At 36.6% G+C, this 24,560-nt stretch overlaps 1 protein-coding gene and 1 long non-coding RNA gene across 5 annotated transcripts in view; both read left to right on the top strand.

Annotated features, from left to right (window-relative positions):
• The window catches only part of LOC132102730 (type II inositol 1,4,5-trisphosphate 5-phosphatase-like), a 36,001-nt gene extending 18,985 nt beyond the window's left edge, over positions 1–17,016 (top strand). For all 4 annotated transcript variants that reach the window (XM_059507356.1, XM_059507355.1, XM_059507357.1 and 1 more), the window contains 13 exons: positions 72–188; positions 1,034–1,221; positions 1,304–1,415; positions 1,490–1,599; positions 9,763–9,898; positions 9,974–10,084; positions 10,724–10,889; positions 11,907–12,142; positions 12,957–13,067; positions 13,456–13,540; positions 15,904–16,031; positions 16,129–16,240; positions 16,614–17,016. In XM_059507356.1, coding sequence (XP_059363339.1) covers positions 72–188; positions 1,034–1,221; positions 1,304–1,415; positions 1,490–1,599; positions 9,763–9,898; positions 9,974–10,084; positions 10,724–10,889; positions 11,907–12,142; positions 12,957–13,067; positions 13,456–13,540; positions 15,904–16,031; positions 16,129–16,240; positions 16,614–16,753 — 1,752 coding nt within the window. In that variant the 3' untranslated portion in view covers positions 16,754–17,016. The remainder of the gene's footprint in view (positions 1–71; positions 189–1,033; positions 1,222–1,303; positions 1,416–1,489; positions 1,600–9,762; positions 9,899–9,973; positions 10,085–10,723; positions 10,890–11,906; positions 12,143–12,956; positions 13,068–13,455; positions 13,541–15,903; positions 16,032–16,128; positions 16,241–16,613) is intronic.
• Positions 17,017–19,532: 2,516 nt separating this feature from the next.
• Positions 19,533–20,713, top strand: LOC132103554 (uncharacterized). Its single transcript, XR_009423396.1, has 3 exons — positions 19,533–19,679; positions 20,255–20,454; positions 20,557–20,713. It is a non-coding gene; the product is annotated as an uncharacterized LOC132103554 (long non-coding RNA).
• The last annotated feature ends 3,847 nt before the right edge of the window (positions 20,714–24,560 follow it).

Below are 24,560 nucleotides of genomic sequence, written 5' to 3'. Positions count from 1 at the left end.
ATGTATGGAGAGAAAAGAGTTTTGATGGCTCTGAAGTGATTGTCTTGAGCATTGCTGTGTGTGTTTTGCAGGTGAAGCTGGTGCGGTTGGTGGGCATCATGCTGTTGTTCTATGTGAAGATGGAGCATGCAGCACACATCTCTGAGGTGGAGGTGGAGAGCGTCGGCACAGGCGTCATGGGACGGCTGGTCAGTTTATGAAAACAGTTATTCAGGACTCTACAGTGCGACTGACTCAATGGAAGCTAATGAATAGTTGTATACAGAGTCCAAATGTAACAATTGTTAAGTGTCAAACGCAAGTAAAAAGTGTGAAGGCTGCAATTTTATTATTAATATTATTATTATTAAAAAGAAAAATCATTCATTAAAATTCATTTATTATTAAGTACAGTTTTTGTTTTGCAGTACAATAGTATTACTACTTAATTATTAATAATATCATTATTATCATAGTATAGTTGTATTGAGTGTGTTCCAAATAACAACAGTCATGACTCTCACTGTGTTACCGAATTCTGTCATAACTGATAAGGGTAACACTTTTTTTAAGGGGAAATAGTTGTGCATGCTGCATGTACTTATATAGTGGCATAATAATATGATGATCTCTAAAAAATTTGACTTTAACTGTTCTTTAAAAAAAATGTTTATGCACAAGCGTACCAACGAACTCCAGCTGTCACCAGTCGGGATATCAGTTTCCGGTTTACGTTTGACTAGCTTAGCCGCTAGCTGCCAGCATAAGACATTTGATTAAAGTAGTTGTGATGTACAGATAACTCGATGTGTATTTGAATCCCCTGTTCCACTTGCATGTTGAAGCAGGGGACCGTGGCATCAATGATACTATGGGCATCGCTGATGCTTACTTTAGGCAGATCTTGAAGACATCTAGTAAATACATTTTGGGCGACGCGGAAGTAAATTGGAAACTGATATCCTCACTTTTGGCGACAGTGGAAGTTCAAGTCACAAGTGCTCCTAAAAAATAAATAGAGCCATGTTTTTGGTGCATTGAATTTCTTATTTAGGGTAATAAAGGTGCAGTAGCAGTCCGCTTCCAGTTTCACAACTCGGACATCTGTGTGGTGAACTCCCACCTCGCCGCGCACACAGAAGACTTTGAAAGACGCAATCAGGACTTCAAGGACATTTGTCGCAGGATGCAGTTCGGCCAGGATGACCTCACACTGCCACCCCTCACCATCATGAAACACAGGTACCAGCCAAACACAGAAGCCTGCCAGTCTAATTCTCTCTGTTTAAATCTTTCATCATCGTGCTTCTCTCTTCACTTCCAGTGTTGTGTTGTGGCTGGGAGATCTAAACTACCGAATCAGTGACCTTGAAGTGGATCATGTGAAGGACTTGATAGCTAAGAAGGATTTTGAGACCCTTTATAATCACGACCAGGTAAGACAGAAACACTGCGGTTTGTCCAGAGACTGTTGAGTTGGATGGCTATATGATATGTGTGTGTGTTTCAGTTGAAACGACAGATGGATGAAGAGGTTGTGTTTGTGGGCTTCACGGAGGGAGACATTGATTTCCAACCAACATACAAATACGACACCGGCTCAGATCAGTGGGACACAAGGTCAGAAAACACCTTCAGACTTCCATCACACACACCATCAAAAGAGATTCATAGTTTTGATAGTTTTGTGCCCAGGGTCTGTAGATTTTGATGTAATATGCAGCAGACATACTTCAGTGTTCACAACCCACACCTCCCTCACTAGTCAAACCAAAAAGACCACAGGAAAATATTACTGTGAACTAGGGCTATCAACAAATATTCTAAATTCGAATATGTATTCGAATAGTTTTAAAAAAACGAATTTCGAAGGTGTAAATTAATATTCGAATAAAAAAAAAATGTGGAAAAAAAGGCCCGCGGTAGTAGAGGCGTGGTTGTCTGCTTTGCGAGTGGGCCGCTAGCGCGCCTGAGGGTTCAGGGACAGGTACCAGCCTCACAGGAGTCGCACTATGGAGGTAAATCAGTAGCTAAACTCGAGAGGTTGAAGATCTGATTGTGAGAACTTGTCATATTAATATTTGTATTTGTAAGTTAAAATTTACACTCACAGCTCTGATGTGAAAAGCTGAATCTTTCAATTTGCACACACAGACAATGATCAAAACACCCGTCTTTTGAATTGGAAGTTGTAGATTAATAGTCACAAATGTGTAGAATGACATTCACACAAAGAAAATGACATATACACACGTTTACGACATATTTACTTTTGCACTTTACTTCAGTTTCGCTGCACAACGTCAAGTCGGCACTTACAACCTCTCAGATCTGGAAGTACAAGTTCAAATCCTAGCGCTCTGACTTTTGCTACTCTTTTTGCGGTATTCTTGTTGCAAAACTCAATTGTGCACTTGTATATGCAGATGTGAGAGAGCAGAGCCGGGGGCGGGGCTTTGGTGCGAATGAAGACATTTAATTGGTCGATGCCCGACCAATGCACAACGCCAACTGTTTTCACTGAATATCCTTAGCTTTGACAGGATTTTAAGACACTGCATTCATTTTGCCATTCAGGTATTATCTAGTAGACAAATAATGCAACATATTTTATATGTATATATCCCACTGCATATTGCAGAGTAAACTCGCTGTACCAGAGCATGCTTTGATCTCACCGCCACGCGGTCACGTGGTTCATGGAGCTATCAATAGTACTAAACTAAATGTTTTTTCAATATGCTTGAAATGTATTAAATGGGACAGACAGTAGTTTCATTATTTGCAGCGATTTCTAGTAATTTGTAACACACAAAGTGCATTGATTATGCATGGATAACTGCGTTGACTAATGACTATGCGTTATAATAGAATTTTATACTGGAAAATGGAACAGCATTATGTTCTCATACTCCTCCTTGGCAGTTAAATGTGACTAAACAATTAAGTGTAACTTTTAACCAATAAAATAACTGTACTACATGTTAACTCAGTCCTGTTCAGTTAATTTGAAGAGATCATGGTACTAAATAATTTGCGCAATAATTATGATCCATGAATGACCATTTGAAAATTTGAAAACATTTTCTAATATGGTTATTATTTATACTACAATAACTGTAGTATTTAGGTTTAAATTCCAGTGCAAAGAGGCACGCTTTAAATTAGAGGCATTTGGTGGCCAGAAAGATAATATTCATATGCAATTCTATTGCTTAAACACTAGATGGCCTTGTTGATGTTTAATAAATACATGTATTTAGCTCTACTAGTTGCTCAAAACAGTATTTCTGGTCATAAGTGCTTATTTTTTAGGTTTTGCTGTTTAATGTACATTTAGACATTATTAAACACTCGATTTTTATTAAAAAAATAATAATAATAATGTTGCATTTAAAAAGGTTCATTACTGACAAGCAAATTGGGAATTTAACCCAATGAAGAAGTTACAATTATTTTTACAAAACATAAAAATAATAAAAACAGCATTATATTGCAACTCTGGTAGAGTGATATGCAGTGGGATATACATATAAAATATGTTGCATTATTTGTCTACTAGATAATACCTGAATGGCAAAATTAATGCAGTGTCTTAAAATCCTGTCAAAGCTAAGGATATTCAGTGAAAACAATTGGCGTTGTGCATTGGTCGGGCATCGAACAATAAAATGTCTTCATTCGCACCAAAGCCCCGCCCCCAGCTCTGCTCTCTCACATCTGCATACACAAGTGCACAAGTGAGTTTTGCAACAGAATACCGCAAAAAGAGTAGCAAAAGTCAGAGCGCTAGGATTTGAACTTGTACTTTCAGATCTGAGAGGTTGTAAGTGCCGACTTGACGTTGTGCAGCGAAACTGAAGTAAAGTGCAAAAGTAAATATGTCGTAAACATGTGTGTATGTCATTTTCTTTGTGTGAATGTCATTCTACACATTTGTATCTATTAATCTACAACTTCCAATTCAAAACACGGGTGTTTTGATCATTGTCTGTGTGTGCAAATTGAAAGATTCAGCTTTTCACATCAGAGCTGTGAGTGTAAATTTTAACTTACAAATACAAATATTAATATGACAAGTTCTCACAATCAGATCTTCAACCTCTCGAGTTTTGCTACTAGGCTTGTTGCGATAGTCGGTGTTACCGGTGATACACGGTGTTTAACCCACCTACCGGTCATAGCACTTGACCACCGGCACCGTCCCCATCGTGTTGAAGTTTTAGCCTATAGCAATAAAGCACTTAATTCAGTTAGTGACTACGTGCCTTCGTAATTTAGCGTAAGCGGAACGAGCGCCGCAGTAAAGCAGCAGGTGTCCGATTTCATTTATCATTTGAGGAGAGTGAGGCGAGCTAACTGGCAAAGGATGGCAGAAGATCTGGTTTCAAAGCGAACTGTTGCAATTTAAAATGAAGGTTTTTCGTTTATTGTTTCTCATTTAGCCTATTTATAATTTTTTTTGTACGGTGTATGCAGTTAATAGGCCTACCTCTTTTTTTTAACAGCTTAACGTGAGTTTAATTTTTATATTAGTTTTTTTTTTGCACTTAAGTGTCCAGTGATTATTCGGGTAGGCTACCTTATTTAACGAAGTTTTTGATGTTCGTTCGTTTCATATTCGATGGTTGTGCGGTGTTTTTTTTTTTTTTGCTGAAAAAGGCAGGCACTTTATTTAACGAATATTTATAATTATTTAACGAGTCTTGTTTGATACTTGCACGATGTGTGCAGTGGTTCGTTTTGTTAATAAATGCACTTTAAAGGTGTTTCATAAGTGCTTTTGTTTAGTTTTTGCATTATTATTAATTATAAGTTATTTTTATAAGTTATTATTCATTTTGCATTAAAGATGTGTGTAATACAAGCGAGTGTCTTATTGTTTTGTGTATTTTTATTAAGAATAAAATAAATTAACCCATGATTAATTCAAACAAATGCTACTGAATTGCCGCTAATTAAAGTGAAAGTAAATTGAGACGTGTGCACGTCTGCACGACCGCATTTTCGGCCTCCCGAAATCCCCGACACGCAACCCCGGTGACACCGGGATTACCGGTTTTTTTACACGTCGATTAACCGGTGGAAAAAATCCGTCACCGCAACATCCCTATTTGCTACTGATTTACCTTTATATCACACTGTCTGGCACAGCATCACTGCTGAAAGTTGACGCGTCTTCATGGAAGATGCCAGCAAGTGCAGAGCCCAACTCGACCGCAGCAGAGAAAATGAGGTAAAATTGTTGACCCGCGAGATTGTTGTATGCAAGCTATTTAAGATACAGTTAGCATACCATTCGACAACTAGCAACATGAGGTCACATCTCAAAAATGTTAACCCAAATGAGCATGGCATAATGTGTGGAACTCCAGCTAAACAGTCACGTCTTGACACTTAACGTTACTTTTCATTTCCCGCCGCAAGCTCGTTGTCTGCAACATGACAAGAGGCCATAACGGATAAAATAATTTCGTTCATTTTTAAGGACATGAGACCGATCAGTATCGCGGATGGGGCACGCTTCGGGGAGTTCTGTCAAGCAATGGAAGTGAGGTTTGATTATTTATCGTTTCATGTCAAGGAAAAGTTCCATGTTTACCACAGCACAGCTCGCTCGGAGCATTCAATGTCAGTTCTATATGCTGTATAACTTCAATTAATATTAATAATATTTGTTTCAATCACTGAATGAAGCCTGCTATATTTGGGACAACAGTCGCGACCTTAAATTGTTTGCACAAAAATGTGTTTGTTCATTTAAACCGTTATGCGCAGAACGTGAGGGTGAGAGAGCGTGAGGTCTGCAGTCTTGGCCATTAGTTGATTTCCTTGTTTTTGTGTAGGTAATACGTTGTCATATATGTTTAAACTTAAATAGACTATCTATACAAGTAGTTATGTCTCTTTGTATTATTTTTGCCTGTTATTGACGTAATGCGCGTCATTGACAACATGCGCAACCAGATGTTCGAATAGTTAGAATATTCGTGTATTTTTTAGAGGGAATATTCGAACGTCAATTTTGAGCAATTTTGACAGCCCTACTGTGAACTAGGGCTGAAACGATTCCTTGAGTAACTCGATTACAAAAAATGATCGAGGCAAATTCCTCTGCCTCGAAGCCTCTTTTAATTTATTTTAAATCTCACGTCAGGTTCTTTCGCAATGATTTTTTTAAATGTGACAACGCGTTTACATCACGCACAAAGCAGAAGGAGACACAAGCGCTGTGTCCGAGATCTCATACTGCAAGGAGTCAGCAGTGTTTTGATTTGAGGGCGTGGGCAAACGTAAAGAGAACGTCGTGGTGTGTGTCCATTGCAAGATAGAGCTGGCAAACCACAACAGAAACAGAAACAGATGCAGAAAACGCGGAGGCAATCTTGGAATCCAGTCATAAAAACGAATTTACAGTTTAACGCGGAATAGCACGGAATTTGCCAAATTTTGAATGAATTAATCAAAAGTAGGTCATTGCACTTACATCAAATCATGATATGGACTTATATCTGTAAATATTTAGCCGGAACAGTCTATTTAAATGTGAATCCTGCATGTTCTGCGTGTCTCTGTTAATGAATGGTGCAGAAGCGCGTCTTCATTCATTAAACACACAGAAGCGCGTGTGACGCTCGCGGTGATTTCAGCGTCTGCTGTCTCAATAAATAAGGACGTGAACACATGAACAACATCTCCAGAACTGCTCTGACAGTCACTTCATGAGCATCTGACCGTTTGATTTGAGTAAAACTAGCGTCACATCACACACAGAACTGTAAAGGTACGCCAACCCGTCAAAATAAAAGTCCGGTTAAAGACTATTGTTCAGCAGAATGTACATAGACTACAACTAAAAAAAAAAATCTAACATTATTTTTTTTTAAGGTTTAATCTCACAACATTTCTTCCATGTTTTATTTTTAATAGTAAATCCCCTTTGTTTAGCAAAAAGTTAAGTTAATTTTCAATAATTAAAAGATAAATTAAATTAATGTTTTATGTGTTTAATGTTTAATGTGCATCTCAGAAAATGCTTTATTTAAAACCCCAACTGAATGGCACTTAAATGCACTTAATTCATCTGTCAACTTTATTGTCATTGTTCACAGTACAAGTACAGACAGAGAAACAATGGGTAATAATTTAATGTTTATTTTTGATGTATGCATTGCATTCTATGCATTTAAAAAATAAAATAAAAAATTTTTCTAAAAAAGGAAACTTAGCTGTTCATTTTAAGAGACCCAGGAGTCTTTTTTTCTCTTGCATAATTAAAATTACACTTTAATTAAGCAAAAACTAATTTTATCCGATTACTCGATTAATCGATGGAATTTTTGGTAGAATACTCGATTACTAAAATATTCGATAGCTACAGCCCTACTGGGAACAAGTATTACACTTGGGCACATAATACATTTTGTGCTATGGATATGAATAAGTACCTTGTATCATGGTGAGCTGTTACCTTTCCAAGTGATCAAACATATGTTTCTCATCTTGACAATAAAAGAAATGAAAATTTATGAAGAATGAGTGACCCAATCCATATTTAGATACCAGAATATCACAGGGACTTGGGGTTTGGCTCTTTTGTACCATTAGACAACCACATAGTAATGATCTTTTTGAAATTTTTTGAAATTTACTAGGATTATAATTGGAGTAGGACTGCATGATATTCGAAACAAAATCAATATTGCGATATGGCTTATTACGATTATCAAATTAAGATGGCTGTGATTTAATTAAATATACAGTATGCACTGCCTTTTTTAGAGTGAAACGAGAGTGTTTTTATTTAAGCACAATTTATTTATATGCCAGAAAACTGTCAAAATAAAAGCTCGATAGTTTAAATCTCTAAATCAAGATATAAATAGGATAGAAAATATTTGTATTGTCATTTTACAGTTATATACAGTTACTTTTTTTATTTTATAATAATTAGGGCTGGACGATTAATAGAAAAGTAATCGAAACCGAAATTCATAACCTCTAACCAACGTAATTTTCCCATGTCGGTTATTTTGGTTATTTCCTGTTAATACTTCCCCCTTAAAAGCGTGTGTAGCCACATGATTCTGCTCTCCAGTCAGTGGCATAAAAGCAAAACACGGAGGTGAACGCTGGTTCAACACATACTGGTGGTGCGCGTGCGGTGAGCCTTGAGTCTTCACTAAACATTGTCAGTTGTATTTGTTTTATGGTTTGGACGTTCAAGCGATTAGACGATCGGATGTGTATTATATGAGTGTATAACACTCATAGCTGTGAAGATCGCGCACACAGAGGAACGCAGTTGTCAGCGCTGTCCTGTGATTTATCATTAAAGTATCTTAGAATCTCAAAACTTATTATAGCATATTTTTCTACTTTTGAAGGAACTATGCTATTTACAACCCCCAACTTCACAATAATATAGAGACGGTATGACTAATTCACACGCAATCACTCGTACTGGTACGGTTTACCTTTCATCTTTATTTATCTCTTACACCGAGCAATAATATGTAAGAAATGTTACGAACATAGATAAAATAACTGCTGATAGTGAGATATGATCGCTCTTTCAATAGGAAAAAACATCCCACCTTTAATAGTCGATCTCAAGCATCTGGCTGAGGCCAGTCTAAAAAGACGCTCAGGACAGTCGACAGAACGCTGCTGTGTGTCGAGATGAAAGCGTATCATTTTCACGTGTTATTAAGCCTTGCCACTTGCAAATGTAACCATTCAAAAGATTTTAAAGCATTCAAACACAAGACGCAGAAACGCTGAACAGAGTAGCTGGTTACTCACGCTGTGCTCGGTGCGCACGCGGAGAGAGAGATGCGTCTCACAGACAGCAACACTGAACCGAGCTCTCGTTTGTGAAGTTCTCCTTTAAGTTCCTCCTGCACCTCAACGAACAAAAACAAATCGCAGTTTAAACAAACAGAAAAGGATGTGTAAGAGCCCACTTCAGCACCGCGGTGTTCTGGTGTTCAGGCGTCTCAAAACACTTGAACACCCAATTTGTCTGTTTTTGCTCTTGTACCGACAAATACATAAAAAATATGTGAAAATACCCGTCTTGGATAGTATTTTTGAAAAAACTGTCAGTTATGTCTTAAGTTAAAGTAAAAAATCGTATGTGTATTATATTGGATGCATTCATTGTCTCTTAAAGTGACGGCGCCTAATAGGGCTTGGGCGCCGCGTTGCATTCTGGGATGTGGCGGGCATGTTGATGAACAAATAAACAGAACGAACATATAAATTAAACACTTTCAAACAGGGCCCACTGGTACAACCTGTTTACAGTACAAACCTTGTCAGTGAACTATGAGTGCAAAAAAACTAAACAGAAACAAAATAATCGTTCATTAATCACAATCGAGGTAAATGTTCAATTAATCGAGGTTTTGACTTTAGGCCATAATCGTCCAGCCCTAATAATAACACTACTACTTCATAGCCTGTATTATTATTACTTGGCCTATGAAAGCTCACTTTTGTGCAGATGCACTTCACATCAGAATCACAATCCAAATGTAGTTGTTCGAGTCATCTGATGAAAATTCCTGTATTTTTGCATTGTGCAATGTGTATTGCAAGGAAAAACTAAATGTCATTTTCCCCTAGTATCATTCAGCCCTAAAGTGGACTAAAGAAAATAAAAATAAAATGTGAAATATGATAAAATGCTATACAAACAGTAAATGGCAAGTGTTGATGTCTGGTTTGAGTACCGCATCTAAGCAGTGTTGTTGTTTTTGTACGTGTTTGTGTGTGCAGTGAGAAGTGTCGAGTTCCAGCATGGTGTGACCGCATCCTGTGGAGGGGAAAGAACATTAAACAGCTTCGGTACCAGAGTCACATGACCCTGAAGACCAGCGACCACAAACCCGTCAGCTCTCTGCTAGAGATCGGGGTGAGAACGGCCGCCTTCAGCCAGTCCTCGCTCGGTGTCCTCTTACTGACATCTGCTGTCACTCTGCTGTTACAGATCAAGGTCGTGAACGAGGAGTCCTACAAACAGACGTTCGAAGAGATCGTGAGGCACATCGACCGACTGGAGAACGATTGTATTCCTTCAGTGTCTCTGTCTCAGAGAGAAGTGAGCAGTCTTCCATCATTTAGATACAGTTTACATTCACACTGATGTACAACAGTTTGGGGTCATTAAAGATATTAATACTTCCTTTGGCAAAGATTCATTTCATTGATCTAAAGTAAGAATAAAGACATTTATTTACAGTGTTGCAAAAGATTTATAACTAAATGCAGTCTGTGCACTTTAGAACTTAATATTCGTCAAAGAATCATGAGGAAAAATCTATCATAGTTTCATCAAAAATATTAAGCAGCAAAACTGTGTTCATCATTGATAATAATCAGAAATGTTTCTTGAGCAGTAAATCATCATATGAGAATGATTTCTGAAGATCATGTGACACTGAAGACTGGAGGAATGCTGAAAATACAGCATTGCATCACAGAAATAAATTACATTTTAACAGAGATTCACACAGAAAACTGTTTTTTTTTTTTATATTGTAATAATGTTTTACAATATAATTGTTTTATTCTATTTTAATCAAAGAAATACTGTCTTTTTTCAGCATAAGACACCTTTTTTCAAAAACATAAAAAAATCTTTCAGATTCCAAACATTAAAACAAAGTATAATGATTATGTAATGCTCATTAAAATTGTAAATGAATGTTTCATGTTTCTTTTGGGTTTCTTTCTGTAGTTCCAGTTCCAGGATGTGAAGTTCATGCAGCAACAGGCAAAGACTGTGACCGTCTATAATGATGGACAGGTGCCGTGTCAGTTTGAGTTCATTCCCAAGCTGGACGAGCCCACCTACTGCAAGCCCTGGTTAACAGCAAACCCTGCTAAAGGCTTCCTGGCTCAGGGTGAGAGGGGTCACTAATACACTTACATCAGCCACAGTGCTGGTGTTTATTTGATGTAGCAGTGATGGAGTGAAATCGAGTTAACAATAGTGTTTGTAATAGTGTTTTAATGAGATTTGATTGGCTGTTATATACCTTCTTGTTAAAACTGGGAATATTTGCTAGTGTCATCGGTTGTATCACGTAACTCTGTGTCCCAACCAGGCGTGACACAACACGTTGCAATACCGGCAGTCATTTTCAGTCCTCACTGACAGCAAAATGCTGCTTTAAACAACCAAGCCATAGCCATTCTTCATCATCAATACATCAATGATCGCACTCACAATTAAAACTTAATTATGACTCATAAAAAGTCTGGAAAGTCTGGAAGATTTCCAGGGGCAATTTCTAATCTCTTTATTAGATGAATGCATCATCTTTTATGTCGACTTCTTACATTTAATTGTTAAATTAATTGAGAATAATAAGACACTTTATGGCTGTTTTCAGTCTAATAAAATGAGTATTAACAAAATCCATCTTTGTGCTGCAGAATTTGGCCCAGAAGTATTTAGCACAATACATATCGCTGGGGATGCACGATATTAGATTTTTGCCAATATTTGTTCAAATCACTTTGTCCGACAGCCGATGCTGATACAGATATATATTTCCCTTTGTTTTGAAACAACACCAAGTCTCTCCTGTGTTCATTTTGGTTAGTTTTGACCAAAAACATATCTGTTAGAGCTAATGAACATTATTAAATTAATTGGTGTAAAACAAAAGAGCTGTAAAAATTCAAAAAATCTTTCACAACTCCTTGTATTTAAGATATCATAAACCATTTTAAAAAAAAATTATATATTAATGAATAAATCTGTATATATTCGATTATTTAATTGATTAGTGTCATGTTTGATGGTTTTTTTGTTTTTGACCTTATGCTATATTTATGACATTGATGCTGCTTTATGTATTCAGGATCCGTAGCAGCGATCAGTTTGATTCAGTCTCACTGCTGTCTCTGTGTAGGTGCCAGCGTGGACATCGACCTGGAGGTGTTTGTGAACCGCTCTACAGCCCCAGAGCTGAACTCAGGCCAGCAGCAGCTGGAGGACATCCTGGTTCTGCATCTGGACAGGGGGAAAGACTACTTCATCTCCGTCACAGGCAACTACCTGCCCAGCTGCTTCGGCTCGTCTCTCAGTACCCTGTGCCTGCTGAGAGAGCCCATCCAGGACATGCCCCTGGAGACCATCAGAGAGCTGGTGAGAGCCTGCCATCCGTGTCCTACTAGTATTGCTGTTTGTGCATTTAGCATTTAGCTGTTTCAAAACCTAGCGAGCTGCCCTGTTGTCTGCCGTCTATAATAGACAGAAAACACAAATGGATCCTCATAAGTGACTGCACTTCTTACATGAAGCGCATGAGAGACTCATCTCACGATTGATTGCAGTATATTTTGACATCGGCAAATGTGACAGAAAACTCAAATATGTGGTTAAATAATTAATAATTAGATTTGTATTCAAAGCTGTATTTCCAGCATCATTCCTCAAGTCTTCAGTGTCACATGATCTTCAGAAATCAGTCTAATACGATGATTTACTGTTTTTTTTTTTTTTAAACAGTGATCAATCGAAATCAGCATTGATTTGAAATATAAAAAAATGTAAAAAATCCTACCGACCCCAAACTGTAGTGAACAAAACGCCAACATTGTGCAACTTGTGATCTTGGCGAGTGAATTGATTTCCCCCCACAGTTGCTGCAATGCATTATGGGTTGTCTTCTCTGTGAAGGATACTTGCATTTAATAAATATCCTCTAAATTATAATAATCACCATAGTGTTCCTGTAGCTCAAGTGGTAGAGCATTGCTCGTCATGCGCAGGGTTGTGGGTTCGATTCCCCGGGAACACATGATAGGTCAAAATTGATAGCCTGAATGCACTGTAAGTCGCTTTGGATAAAAGCATCTGCTAAATGCATAAATTGAATTTAATTTTAATTTAACTCATAAACTTGGTTACAAGCTGTACTCATCTGGGAATGCCTCATACTTTTTATTTGTTGCATCAGAGTATGAAGTCAGATATCCAGGGCAGAAACCCAGAGACTGATAAACCTCAAGGAATCCCCAAGGAGATATGGATGATGGTGGACCATCTCTTCCGTAATGCTAAAAAACAGGTCAGGACAACAGCATTGCCCTTTTCTCACGCATTATTGTGTTTTAATCTTGCTGAAACTTTTCTCTTTCCCTGTCTTAAAAAAATTAAACTGTGCCTTTGTAATTTTGCGCTGCTAAAAGCTGTTTGTCTTTTTTTTATGGTCGAGCCATTGAGCTGCTCTCCATAGCAGCACCAACACTAAAGCAGCAATCTGGAGGAAATTCACTCAAAAGTTGTTTTAGTAACCCGAAACAAGAAGTAAAAGCTTCCCCAAACCGTTCTTTGTTGTTCCGAGATGGCTGACTAAATCCACTGCTCAATTACACATGTGATTGTAAATGAAACTTGAAGCACAATGCCTGGAGTTCATCCAAGAGCTGTAATAGTTGATAATGTCTGTATTACAGGAAGAGCTCTTTCAACAGCCCGGCCTGCGCAGCGAGTTCGAGGAGATTCGGGATTGTTTGGACACGGGCAGCTTAGACTCTCTGCGTATCCTTTCACACGGTCACTGCATGATTCATGTCTGTGGTGTGAACTGACTCAGCGTGCTTCCAGAGTTCACATTAACTACAACTTCTAGTTCTTCTTCTCTGGATATTTCTAGAAATTAAAATAGTTTCCTTTATTTTGCCACTGCAAACCTAGACCAGGAGAGACTTGGTGAGTGAGGGTTCAAGCAAAGACAGGTGCAGTCCAGTGGAATAATTCATGGGATATTGTGTGGGCGACCATGTTCTCTTTCTCACATTGCAAGAGCAAAAAATACATAAACTGGATATAACGGTGCTTGATAAGACTAAAAGAGTTATGGGATTAATATCACATTAAATATCACATGGTATAATTAGAAAAAGAAAAAAAAATGCAGTGTTTCCCATATAAAGACTTTACTTGAGCGGCCTGTCCTACCATTTAAATGCTGTCATTTTGCAATAGTTAAAATGCATAATCATGCATAATATGAGTATATAATTAAATGTAGTAGTAGCCTATGTAATTAACATGTATTTCAATAAATAAAAACAGTGTTTAAAACCACACATTATTTGTTATTTGTCACGTGACCATTTTTGTGCCGTGGGTAATAGGAGGATTTTCCACCGCAAGTGTATTTCAAACCTGTGGGAAACACTGAAATACAGTAATAAACATTCAACATCAAGCGTTTTTATCACCAAATTAATTCAAATAGTACCCTTGGTTTTACTAACGTATTTGCACATGATTATAGGTTGTTTTATATATTTATATATATATATTTTTTTTTTTCTGTTATTGGCTTTTTTTTTTTTTTTTTGCTGTTGACCTTAACAGAGATAAGGGCTCAGATTACATTACACACTGGCCTAAATTATTACCTGTAATGTAAAATTAACACACGTCATAGCTGGGCTGCTTTCTGTCAAAGGCCACAATAGGCCATGAATTAAATTCAATGATAAAAATGTAATGATTACACTCACAAAGGTTGAATTTATTTCTACTTCTAAATACAGTAATAACAGCAATATTGTGAAATAATACTACAACAATTTTCCAATATTGTTCAGTGTCACATAGGGCTGGGCGATATATCGAATATTAGCGATAATATCGGAATAATTTTGACGACGATGTACAATTTAAATATATCGGGAATATCGAATATTTCAAATTCAAGCATACTTTCCCAAAAGAACGCGCCGAATGTCCAAAAAAGGAACCTGTAACTGCTGACTACTCTACGCCCCTCTACTACGAGAGCTGTAATGATAGCGGTTGCCAGATAACAAGAGTTTAAATCTCCGAATCAGAGCTCCACTGTTACAAGGATACATTTTCTGCCCGGTGTTTGCTTATTTTAAGCAATCTGGCAACCATGTGCTCGTGCTCGTGCTCACTCCTCATTGCGGAAGAGCCGCTGACGATAATCTGAAAACACTAACAAGCTGGAATTGAGCGATCTAATGAAAGCGTCATTCAGCCGGTCTGTGTTCTGTCGTGAGATCTCAACTGTATTGTTTGCATTTGTGATCGCAAAATAAATGCACTTACTCGCCCGCTGATGTTTGAATAGAGAAACATAGGCTATGGCCATTTGGAATTACTATTGGGGAATTTCACTGATATGTTTACCAGTTTCCATAATATAGACAGAGAGAATGCAAAAGTCTTTGGTATTCATTTATATATATTTATATATAAGAAATAGCTATGTGCTTCAGCAACTAGCTCCCCATCTAAGGGATCTTAGTGTCAGTAGGAACATAGTTTCATGCCACAGAGCTTCTCTTAAAACCACAGACAGTTGACAGACTTGTGTTCTTAGCTTAAAAACTTGTTAAAAAAAAAATAAATAAAATACTTATCCCAGTTGCATAGTTTAAATTGTGAATTGCATGCACTAAAAAGTTGACAGAATGCACTTTCTGTAACTGTTACTTAATTTGCACTGCTTCAGTTACACATAGGCCTACATGTATTCATTTATAAAAAGCAGTAAGTGATCTCTTGGTCTAGATTTTTTAACTGCTTAAATTAGCTGTTTAATCTAAATGTTTTTTTTTTTATGGGCAAAAGAAAATCATGTTTTATTTTTTATTATTTAAATGCAAATGCAAACATATCGAGATATATATCGAATATCGTAAAAAAAATTTTGACAATATTGAGATATCAATTTTTTTTGCATATCGCCCAGCCCTAGTGTCACATGATCCTTCAGAAGTCATTCTAATATGCTTAAATTTTATTGGTGCTCAATTATTAATAATATGATCAATGTTTCTTTTCTATGAAGCTGAATTGATCGTGCATCCACGTGTCTCTAGTGTACTTGACTGTTGAGTGCCCTTGACCTGAAGCTGTTTTAGCTGGCAGTAACCACTCTGTGGCTGAAGCCCTGCTCCTGTTCCTCGATGCTCTTCCTGAACCGGTGATCCCCTTCTCCTTCTACCCGCAGTGCTTGGAGTGCTGCTCTGACAGCAGTCAGTGTAGACAGGTCTGTGTCTTCAACATGCCTTTCTCACTGTAGTGAAATATATAGTGTACCATCTGAAAAAGTGCATTCATGTTTCCATTTTCTTTTCTGCCCACAGATCATTTCTATGCTACCTCAGTGTCATAAAAATGTTTTTAACTACCTGATGCCCTTTCTTCAAGAGTTGTTGAAGTTCTCTGCACACAATCGGCTGGATATCAATATTTTAGGTCGGTTGACGGCGCACTTTCACTACTTGTTTTGGTGTATTTTTGTCTGCAGATTTTAAGAGCACTGGCCAGTTTCAATGTAAAAGCAGAACTCAAACGTTGATTCTACTCAAGACACATTCAGTGCTTACTGAAGCAAATACTGCAGCGATCCTCATCCTACTGCTTAAATGCTGACTTCATCTTATTATTAGTCATTTAAAAACTGATTAGTTGCATACAGTAAGTAAGAAATGTGGTCCTGTACTAGGTTAAAAAAGAAAAGAAAAAGTTTTGGCATCTGTTTTGATTTTCCAAGATTTTGGTAGTCATGGAAAACTTGCAAATATTTGATTTGAACAGTTTGACTGACTTGTTTGTATTTTGTTTACAGCCCAGATCTTCGCTGGCCTTTTGCTCAGGTCTCCAACAAAGCAAGATTTTACAGAGAAAAGAAAGGTGAAGGAGTTTTTCCAGCAGTTCTTGGTCCAGATGCCCTCTGACAGAGACATTCATGATAAATCACCTGAATAATGAACTGCGTCATGTCGCCTTGATTATTTCACTCGCCTGTTTTATTCCAGGTTTCAGCAGAATTATGTCCATATATGAAACTTTGTAGTTGCCATTTAATTTAACACATTTTAAACCGATATTGAAGCTAATTTGTATTATTACGAAGCAAATGGGAGTTTTATTTGAAGAATAATGGTTATTTAATTAAATATATTTGTATTTTGATGTTTGTAAATAAAAAACAGTTGTTCTTTTATATTAAATCTCAACAATTATCACAATCTCACTGTTTGTGTTTTCCTTTGGTTTCTTCTAAAAAAATCATATCAAGATTCATATTATTTAGATGTAAAATAATTTAAAGAATGTAATATAAATATTGAGGTATTAATCCATTATACATTTGTCTTTTATTTTCATGCTCATGCTCAAAAAGATTTTTTTTACACCAACCTAAATAAAGTATTAAAACAATGGTTTAACGATCATTTATACAAAGACAATGTGGACATGTTGGTAAACACAAAGGTTTATTCCTCAAAATCATTTCAAGTATTTTACAGTGCCTCCCCAGGTAGCAAACAGACGTTGGCCCAACCTATCGGACAACGTTGGGCCAACGTTGATATGGTCAGCTGCAAGGGCCCCCACTTTTCTCAAATATATGCATCATTTCATGTTTATTCTTCCCAGTAAACATGGGGAAAAGAGTGTCTGGCTCCTTTTTATGACGTTGTTTCCAAGCAATACAATGCATCAAATGTGTGAAATCAGAACAATGTATTTATTAAAGATTACAAAGAAATGACAGGACATCGTATTACAAGAGACGGTTAAATAAAATAAAAACAGTAAAAATCGATACCCTCTACATCTCGGTGAGGGACAGATGTTGCGCTAGTGCGCTTGACCTAGCACAGCAGAGAGCGCTCCGGCCGCGCGCGCACTCTCAAGTTAGAAGAGCTGAGGCGCGAGCTCATTCTTCCATGAGAACGGAGAGCGCGTGATTTAGAATTACCGTTATTTTCCGTTATCTTCTAACCGTTGGCCTTCTTCTAGATTTCACTTCAGCCGTTAACTCAGCCAGTCCAAGGTAATCTGGTCGATTCAATATATTGTTTTAATATATAATCAGTCTATTATCTAGTGAGGCATTGTTATGGCTTCACTTTAGCAATCTGATGTAAATGTAGCCTTATAATTTAGCCAGCCGTCAGTCTGCTAGATTCTAACATTGTAATTTAGCTTTCGTAATCTAGATTAAACAGACGCGAAATCAGCTGTAGTAACTGTAATTAACGTAAATTATTTGTTTGGCAGCATACTATGTCTGCAAACAACATTTATTCAGACAGAACACTTAAACGTCAGGCAAAGCGGAGGGCTTACAATATTCTTAGTGAGGTTTATGTCAATGCTGAATCTGACGCAGCCGACGTAAACATATGCCTGGAAAAAAACGCCCCTGCTGATGATGTGTGGTCAGATGCTGCATCTGATTGGCCTGTGTCCTATGAATCAGACGAGTTAGAGACTGAGTTTAATGTTGACGATAACGTGATTGATGGATTTTGGTCAAATGCTCTGACAGAAACTGACTCAAGTGATGACGAATTTGTTGAGTCTGCAGAGTGTCTTGGGGAGGAGCTCAGAGACTGGGCAATAGACAGCCAAATACCACAATGCCATCTAAATGGGCTGTTGGGCATCCTGAGAAAATATCATCCATATCTCCCAAAGGATGCCCGCACTCTTTTAGGCACTCCAACTAATTATGAGGTCCAGCAGATGGCTGGTGGCACTATGCATTATTTTGGAGTTGAGAAAGGCATTAGGCATGTGTTAAACCAGACAGACCCTCTCCCAAAGGCCATTCATTTACAAGTGAATATTGATGGACTACCTTTGTTCAAAAGCAGCAATAAGCAGTTCTGGCCCATTCTAGGATTGGTAGAGGAAGACAAAACAAAGCAACCATTCGTCATCGCTTTATATCTTGGATCTAAAAAAACAGAGAATGTCAATCTGTTCCTAGAATCATTTGTGAATGAATATGGAAAGCTTAAATTAGAGGGTGTGGATGTACTTGGCAAATGTGTAGACATTAAAATTTCAAATTTTGTTTGCGATGCAAGTGTGAGGGCTTTTGTAAAAAACATTAAAGCCCACAATGCATACCACGGCTGTGAAAAATGCACACAGGAGGGAACATGGGCGGAAAATCGCATGACTTTTCCTGAAGTCGATTCACCTTTACGGACAGATATGTCTTTTATTAATAAAGACGATGAGTTTCACCATAAAGGGACCAGTGTGTTGACAAGGGTTGGAATTGGTATGGTCTCCCAATTTCCATTAGATGTTATGCACCTGGTTTTTCTTGGGGTTGTGAGAAAGTTGATAGGGTTTTGGATGAGATTCCTTAAATCAGAGACTTGAGAATATGGTCCCCTTAGAATTAATTAAATTAATTTCCTGTGTATAAGCCACAGGAGAGTGTTTTATGCAAGTTAAAAAAAAAAACATTAATACCATATTAACCGCTCTCGTGTATTAACCTGAAGAAATTTAGCAAAATAAATGTATAAACTGCAGCTAATAGTTGGGCAATTACAGTACAAGGTTATATCTGACATTTCTGTCAAAATTGAGTTGTAGTAAACTATATTTAATTCCAAGGGGACGATATGTTGAAAGGAACTTTTGAGCATTGGTCACTTTCCTGTTGTATAAAACTCTGGACGGAAGTAAATGTTGTGATGTTTGGCAATGTATTATACATTGTACGGATTCTGTCTCTTACTGTTCCATATGCAGAGACAATGGAAAGACCAAAAAAAAAAAAACTTCTGCAGTAATGGAGCCAAAAGACTGAATTTGCCAGCCATACCACCATTTGCACCATCAGCACCTGCTGTGACAGTCCCTGAACCAAGACAAGATGGTACGTAGAATTATTCCAAACCTTTTACAATAGGGTTGTTTTTTTTTGTTTTTTTTTACAGGAGTTTTTAGTAATTTCCTTTTTAGTCTCTAACATGGATTAGAAACTGTTCAAGGAACAAAATAAAATGTATGTAACCAAAAATGAGAATAAAACCAACTTCGCCTGGCTAAGTTGTACTATTTTCAAATGATAAACCTTTTAAGCCCTGCTTTTAAAAATTACCCTTAATATCAATGAGCTTTGATAAAACAATAAAAAAAAAAAAACTGGGGACGTTATGTAAAATGCAAAATAAAAACAAAATTCCAAATCTTGTAAAATCATATTTAGCTGAAAAAAACACATAGACAACATCAAATGTTGAAAATGTCAAATTTTACTATTTTATGGGAATTGTAAGCACATTTTGAATTTAATGCCAGCAATACGTCTAAAAAAAAGCTGGGATAGATTCAACAAAAGGCTGGAAAAGTTATGTTATGATAGACAACTAAAGAAGAGATGCAGACTCTCTCTTTATATGTTCAATTCTGTGTAGTTATAATGTTGCATGGTATGTTTGTCTGATTCAGAAAGAGAACTCCGGCTCTACCAGATGCTGGAAGAGCTAAAGGGTCAAGTCAGGCAGAATACGCTCCTCCTTCAGGCCATTATGCGAAGAGAGAATGCAGCTGAAGTTGTAAATGAGGAGTTTCAGTTTCCATTAAGGAGCATGACAGGCATAAAAGATCTGGAGGATAGGCTGTCAAACAGAGACACACAACGTTCTTTAGTAAATTCTAATGATGTTCTGTTACTTCACTTAAAAGAATACTAACATACGTAGAGAGAGATCTAGATTTACTGCTGCTTAACACATGATTTTTTTTCATAGACAAGATATCTTACCAGCTTGGGTGGAACATCTGCCAAAGACATTGTCCACAGAATCATGAGGGAAATAATAACCAATGAGTTGGCCAACAATTTTAATTGGCAAGGGAGAGGACAGAAGAGCCCATTTTCTACACTCTTGCTAGCAAAAGTTGTTATAGGTGATATGTTTTAAAAAAACATTCAAACATTCAAAACTTAGACATAACTTTGAAATAGCAAATGAGGAAACAACCCCTTACAGTCATTGAATAAAATACAATGCAAGTCAATGAAAGAATGCCAATTAATCCATTAATCATACAGAACTCTACAAAATACACCTCAGATATGATCTATCTGCTAACCCTTTCTCTGTTTAATTTTCTTTAATTTCATGCTGACAGATGCAGACAAAAAAAAAGGAGCAAAAGTGGTGGAAGCCGAGGAAAAAATAAAAACCTGGCTGAAGTATAGTGGAGACCGAAATGGAGGAAGAAAAAAAAGAGCAACAGAAAAAGCCCTTTTATGGGCTTTAGCAACAAAACACAAGCCCTTTTATGACTGATCAAATATGTTAGAAATTATTATATATATTAATATATAAGTTTTAAGTAATTTACATTTTGATAATTACTATATTTTTTTCTTTAACACAGAAAAGCAGAAGCCTCAAGCAGATTCCAGCAGCTGTGAAAGTGAATGTAAGTGTCTTCCAATGATTGTTTTTTCTTCCTCTGTCTAACCCCACCACTAAACAGAGGTGTATTTCATCTTTACTAGGCGTACACTGCATTAAGATGTATAAAAAATTTGCTACCCCAACATGATGAAAATTTTGTGCAGGATTTTTTTTTTTTTCTGTTTTGGGTTGTGTAGTTAAAATAGAACGACAAATCTTAAATGTTCTAAAAAGTTGTTTGTATGTTGTTTTTTTACAGGAGTATGCTGCTACTTCTCCTCCGCTCCATCTTCATCATCAGAGCCACACACAATCTCTAATTTGCTTCAAAAAACTCTGCAGAATATGGAAGAGAATCTGCACATTTTCTCATTAAACTGCAATAAGTTAATTTTGTTACCAATAAATTCATTTTTATAACCAATTCAGTTTGTCTGTTGTGCCGTCTCTTAATGCAATTCAACAATGAATAGGCCATGTCAAAATCTTAAAATTTGAGTGTAAGGTAGGTAAAGCCTATTTATTTATAAGTTTGCAGATTTACTATTAATGAAGTTGGCAGATGGTTAAAATAGGCTATATTTTTTAATTTGTTAGGTCTGCTGGCTGTCCAACGACATGGTTGGTCCAATGTTGTTTTAGTGGTTTTTAAGTTGGCAGAAGGTTGGTTAGGTATTTTTAGGTTGGCAGAAGGTCTGCTGGCCGTCCAATAATATGGTTGGCCCAACGGACAAAATTACGTTGGGCCAACGTCAGCACCCAACGTTGGCCCAACACAACAACAGTCGTTGGGCCAACGTCTGTTTGCTACCTGGGTCATTAATATATAATATATATATATATATATATATATATATATATATATATATATATATATATATATATATATATATATATATATATATATATATATACTGTATATGGTAACACTTTACTGTAGACCTATCTTTGGAAAGATACGATCTTAGATCTTTAGAAAGATCTTTGGAATTTCTTTATTTTTTATTTTATTTTATTTTTTATAAAATTACAAAATTTCTTATGGTTCAAAAACCTTTTACTGTCTGGTAGTGCACTTGTGTTCCCATTAACCCTGTATAATTAACTGAGGTACTGTACTAGTCTACGAAGTTATTATTACACAGTTGTCACACAATGGCCTAAAATGACAATAAAGTTGACTTTGTTATTTTAGTAATAAATATTAATTGTTAGATGTGTTTGCTGTTTAGTAAGTCGTTCGGATTAAAGCAGATGTGATGTGAAGAAGCTGTCAAGAGGAGAAGCGAACTGATCTGGAGTCTGTCGGCGCTGTGACCCTCCGGAGGAGACGCTGAAGTGAACTGAATTAATGCTGTAGTGAAGTGAACTGATCTGGAGTCTGTCGGTGCTGCTGTTCATGATCATGATGGTGCCTCTGGGTGGGAATGAAGACAGGACCCGATACACAACATTACAGAAGCCTCTAGCGTCTTTATAACACTGGTAAATACAGCAAATCATTTTAATCTGCTTGATTTCGCGGTGTAAGAGCGTGTGGGTGTCGTTCAGATGTTTTCATGGCTTGTCTCCGTTGCATTAGTTTCTGTTCAATGCTAACGGGTTGAGTCTGTTAGCATACATCCACCCTGAATGTTTAAACCATCACATATTCGCCGTGTTCCGAGTATTTTACACTTTAATCAGTCAAAGTGACACATTACCTGTGCTGGTGTCTAAATACACTGGTTAATATAATCTATAAACTAGTGTTAATCGCGGGCTGACGGAGCTAACTCCTGTCTGTCATTGCTGTGAATGAAGACCCTGCTAGCACACTAGCCTGTTAGCTTCTCTGTGCATTCTTAATAAAACACGACCGCTTTAAGTGATTATATGAAATATGTGTTAGTTAATTATTCCAGTGCTTTTGTCTTCGGGATATCATTAATGTTGACCGGACAGAAGTAACGTTAGATGAACTAGAGACCGGAGCGTTAATACACAGGTGAGCTAACAGTTAACTGACATGTCAAGTTTGTTTTTATAAAAATATTTCTAGTTTAAGCTGAATATGAGACATTTATGAGTGGATGCCATTAAGGACTGCATGCTTTAAGGTCTCGGGTTTCTCTATGTGTGTTCAGTTTGATAAATGTGAATGTTTTCGTGCATGACTAGTGATTGTCATCAATGTCAAAGTTAACATGGAAACTTCCAGAAAGTGTCCAGAATGATAGAAGCGGGTTTTCTGTTGTTACAGTAGGTCTATTGCTTTGGGACATAATAACCTCTTTGTAACTTATAGTAATATGAGAAAGGCATTCATAGTGTACACTGTCAGCCAGTCAGCTGCCTTCCAAGACTGTGTTTTGGGGTATTATAACCTAGTAAGGTGTCTTTCTAGATAACGTCGTAATCTTAAAACCTTTTATCCTCATTGTCAGGCATCAGAGATGTTGACTCAGACCATTATGTTGATGTCCAAAGTGCTGTCTAGGTAGTCTGCTCAGCTAGGTTTTGCGACACTGCCGGTGTGTCTGGTTCATTTGTTTCAGATTGATCATTGTGTGTGTATTTGTAATAGTTTCATTGCAGCAGTAGTTTTAGTTCACACATGCACCTTTACCCTGATTGTTTTGTTGTTACTCTAACACCAGCAAAGAATAGTTTCCCTGCATTGTCCTAGTTTCTCGTGATAGTGCGAGACACGCTATTGATTTTCCAAAACATTACATTGTTTGACATTTATATTAAAATACAATTTATTACAACCATACTGTAAAACGGATATGTCATTTTCATAGTAATTATGCTGGTTTAAATGTACAGAAACTTACAAATTAGCATTTTTATTTCTTGATAATGCACACAATAATAGTTCTTGACATTTCCTCATTTAACAAAGAGGACCTGCGGTTATTATAACGATTCAAAAAAAGTTATTTTACTATTTATAACTTTCTATTATTGCATTTCTTCATATTTTGATTTAACCTTGTATTTTGTTATTTTAAATTTAATTGAATTTTAATTTTAATTAGTTTTATGTGCTTGTCATTTTATTCGTTTTTTATATTTTTGTTTAGTTTTAATTTAGTTTTAATTTTAAGTTTTTGTTTTTCTTTTGATATTTATATCCTATTTTATTTCAACTTTATTTCATTTACTGAAAATGATTTTTAATAGTTTTTTTTTTAAGTTTTTCATTGATATTTATTATTTCAACTGTATTTGTCAACTGTACTTGTGTTTTAAGTTTTTCTTTTATTTTAATTACCAAAAATAATTGTTAATAGTTTCAGTATTAACTTACAGTGACAGCACTATGCAGTGACAGCAGAAGTGAGTTGCCAGTTCAGTTC

Source organism: Carassius carassius, chromosome 24, assembly GCF_963082965.1.
Source record: "Carassius carassius chromosome 24, fCarCar2.1, whole genome shotgun sequence".
Classification (NCBI taxonomy): Eukaryota; Metazoa; Chordata; class Actinopteri; order Cypriniformes; family Cyprinidae; genus Carassius; species Carassius carassius.
Note: the sequence above shows the minus strand (reverse complement) of the source record. Positions and strands in the feature narration are given on the sequence as shown.